General features: G+C 28.2%; 1 protein-coding gene across 1 annotated transcript; it reads left to right on the top strand.

The window, feature by feature from the left end:
- The first annotated feature begins 193 nt into the window (after positions 1–193).
- On the top strand, positions 194–1,851 carry LOC100570780. Its single transcript, XM_029485133.1, has 2 exons — positions 194–825; positions 891–1,851. The coding sequence occupies exons 1-2, from the start codon at positions 637–639 to the stop codon at positions 1,152–1,154; spliced, it is 453 nt and encodes a 150-aa protein (XP_029340993.1). The 5' UTR covers positions 194–636; the 3' UTR covers positions 1,155–1,851.
- The last annotated feature ends 1,174 nt before the right edge of the window (positions 1,852–3,025 follow it).

The following is a 3,025-nucleotide window of genomic DNA, read 5'->3' as shown; positions in this document are numbered from 1 at the left end:
CATGCTCCACCCCCATTTTTATGCTTAAATTATACATATATTCAAATTTTAATTTTTGGAATTTTTAAGTGTTATTAAAGACGATAATTTCGAGTACTTAGATTTTTCACAACATTTAAGAAGTATCCTGTGGCAATACTAACTTTTGTTTTTCAAATGACAACCTATATGATTTAAAGCAAAATGGGATTCAGATAATTTTTCTGAAAATTTTGATGTATCGTAATCGAAATTTGAACGAAAACTTCCTTAGTTATTCTTCTTCAAATACTAAGGAATAAGGATAATATTTAGCCATATTCATAGATCGTACTTAATTCAAACTTAGTATATACTTCCTTAAGTGAAACATTAGAATTTTCAATGGTATCGTATTCATAGAAAATTCTTACAATTTTCTTAACAAAGTAAATTTTGAGTAAATACTTAGAATATAATACTAAGTAAATACTAAGAATTTACTAACTATTTTATTTTCATGATATCATGGAGGATGTACCGCTTATCACTATGATATGCTATGTTATCACTTTGATAATATGATATTGTTTTTTTTTTTGGTACTATAAATTAATTTATAATAGGTAGTCCGTTTTATTTTCAAATTTAATTGAAGGTATTCTTATAGTAAGTAGAATGACGGAAAAACTTATTAAACGAAACCCGGTATTCCAAGCAGATGAAATTAATCTGCTGGACAGTTTAGTTTTTAAATATAAACATGTATTGGAAAATAAACAAAAAGGAGCGGTACAAGTAGCCCAAAAATCGAAGTATTGGAATATTGTGGCAGATGAATTTAATGCAGCTGCATTAAACGTTTCAGTAAGTTATCCAATTGTTATGCACTATGCAATATTTTGTATGATAAATGTATCAATTTGTACTAGCGTTCTGCTCTTAATCTCAAAAAATGTTGGGAGAACAGAAAAAATAACAAAAAAGCTGAACTATGTGCTGAAAAAAGAAATAAAAAAAAGACTGGTGGAGGGCCAGAAGAAACTATACCAACAAATGAAGCCATTGATCAGTTTTTAACTACTATAACTGATATAGAAGTGCATGGCGTTGTAGATTCGGATTCCTTAAGAAATATGTCATCATCAACTCCAAATAATTTTGAGACTATTTTACAAGGTAATTATACAATTTAATATTATAAACAGGCAAAGCACCCCTAAGTCTGCCTATATCATAAATCGAGGGGTAAACACCTTGGGGGTAATCAGTGTACAAGGTGATGGTAATCATAGGGGTAATCATGGGTAATCATAGGTAATCTTTGTAGTGAATCATGGGTAATCATAGGTATAATCATTGAAATCAGTAATCTGGTGTACAAAACTTCTGTCAGGTATTTACCCCTCGATTAGTTCTGAGTTATCTAGATAACAGTATTTGTGGACAAAAATATAAAAATAAACATTTGTTTTAAAGATATTGTGTCACCTCTAATTACTACCCACAGATTTTTATATGGTACCCCCCCGCGTTTAAACTCTGTGCATGCTATTGCCTATGATTACAAGTATGGTAAGTATCAAGTATTTTGTATTGTAATACATTCTTAGAATAACGTATAACGTTTATTTCAAAAAAAATGTTTCATTGAAAGATAGGTAGGGGTGAGTGAGTGGGGCAGATTTAAATGAAATTTACATTTAATTTTTTTAATTTACTGACAAATTATGTACCTACCTATTTGATAATTACAATCTGTAGTCTAGAATTCTAGATGGTTGTGAATACTGTTTGACTCATAACAACCTCATATATTAAATAACCAATTTAATTTATAATAATTATAAAGTTAAGTATATTTTTATTCTAAAGTTGGGGTACTTTTGAACTTCGAACGTGAAGGGGATAGATTTGAATATGTGTCTTATACAGTTATAGGGCCACATTTGAATGTTGAACATAAATAAATATTAAATTAAATTAAACTTTTTCTTTATTTTAATAATAAATAAATAACTAAATACCTATAATATAATACAATTTTTTACAATTAGGTTTAAATGTTTTCTTGTCAACTTTTTTTTTTTTTGGTGAAAAGCTAGTTTTTTGGGGGTTTTTCTTATAGATAAATTTACATATTTGTGAACATTAAATATATTACTAGGCAACAATATTTTGAATAGGTATACAATTCTAAACTTATGATTTTGGAGATTATAGGAGTGAATATGAATTGAACTTGGTACTCATTAATAAATAATTATATTTAAGTACTTATCTTCTATACCTAAAATATACTTCTTAGTAAATACATTTTTTTTAATATGTGACCAAAAATTGCAATCAGATGTTCGTGATTGAATACCTATCAATTACATAAATATTTATCTATTTAGTGTAATATCATTTAGGATTAGGTACCTATCTGATTGGTACTAGGTACATAGTAGGTAACATGTATGTACCTACCACCTATATTTTGAAAGTTGTATTATATATTTTTATAGAAATACCACAGCACCACAACAGAGACAGCTTACATGTCAGCTGGTGTAAAGTTGCTGTAGCCTGCGTTGATCAATTTAATGAGCTGGATGAAAAAACCAAAAACATTAAAAGTATGGAAATAATATTTCATAATTTATATGTGTACATTTATTACTTTATAAGCTAAAAAAAAAAAATTAAAAATTAAAATGTTATATTTCTTTCAACTATTGGTATTACATAAAATAAGTAATAGTAATTAATAGTTTGAATTAAAGAATCACTTTATTTTGCCAGCTTAGTGCATTTTGTGGGCTATTCACATATTTAACAAAATATTCCCTAACATCTTTAGCATTTGAAGGAGCATTTCCAACGCCCCTTCTCTCTTCTATTCCTCCAATGTTGCAGTTTTCTAAATCTTGTTTGTCGTATCCATCTCTGCGCCGGACAAAGTTATGTAATATACATGCTGCTTTGGTAATTTGAACTGCAAAATCTGGAGAAGTCAAAATTGGTGCATGGAATACTCTCCATTTGTTTGAAAGAATTCCAAATGTACATTCAATGTAACGTC

This window comes from Acyrthosiphon pisum, chromosome X (genome assembly GCF_005508785.2).
Source record: "Acyrthosiphon pisum isolate AL4f chromosome X, pea_aphid_22Mar2018_4r6ur, whole genome shotgun sequence".
NCBI classification, from domain to species: domain Eukaryota; kingdom Metazoa; phylum Arthropoda; class Insecta; order Hemiptera; family Aphididae; genus Acyrthosiphon; species Acyrthosiphon pisum.
This window is presented reverse-complemented; position numbering and strand designations above follow the sequence as displayed.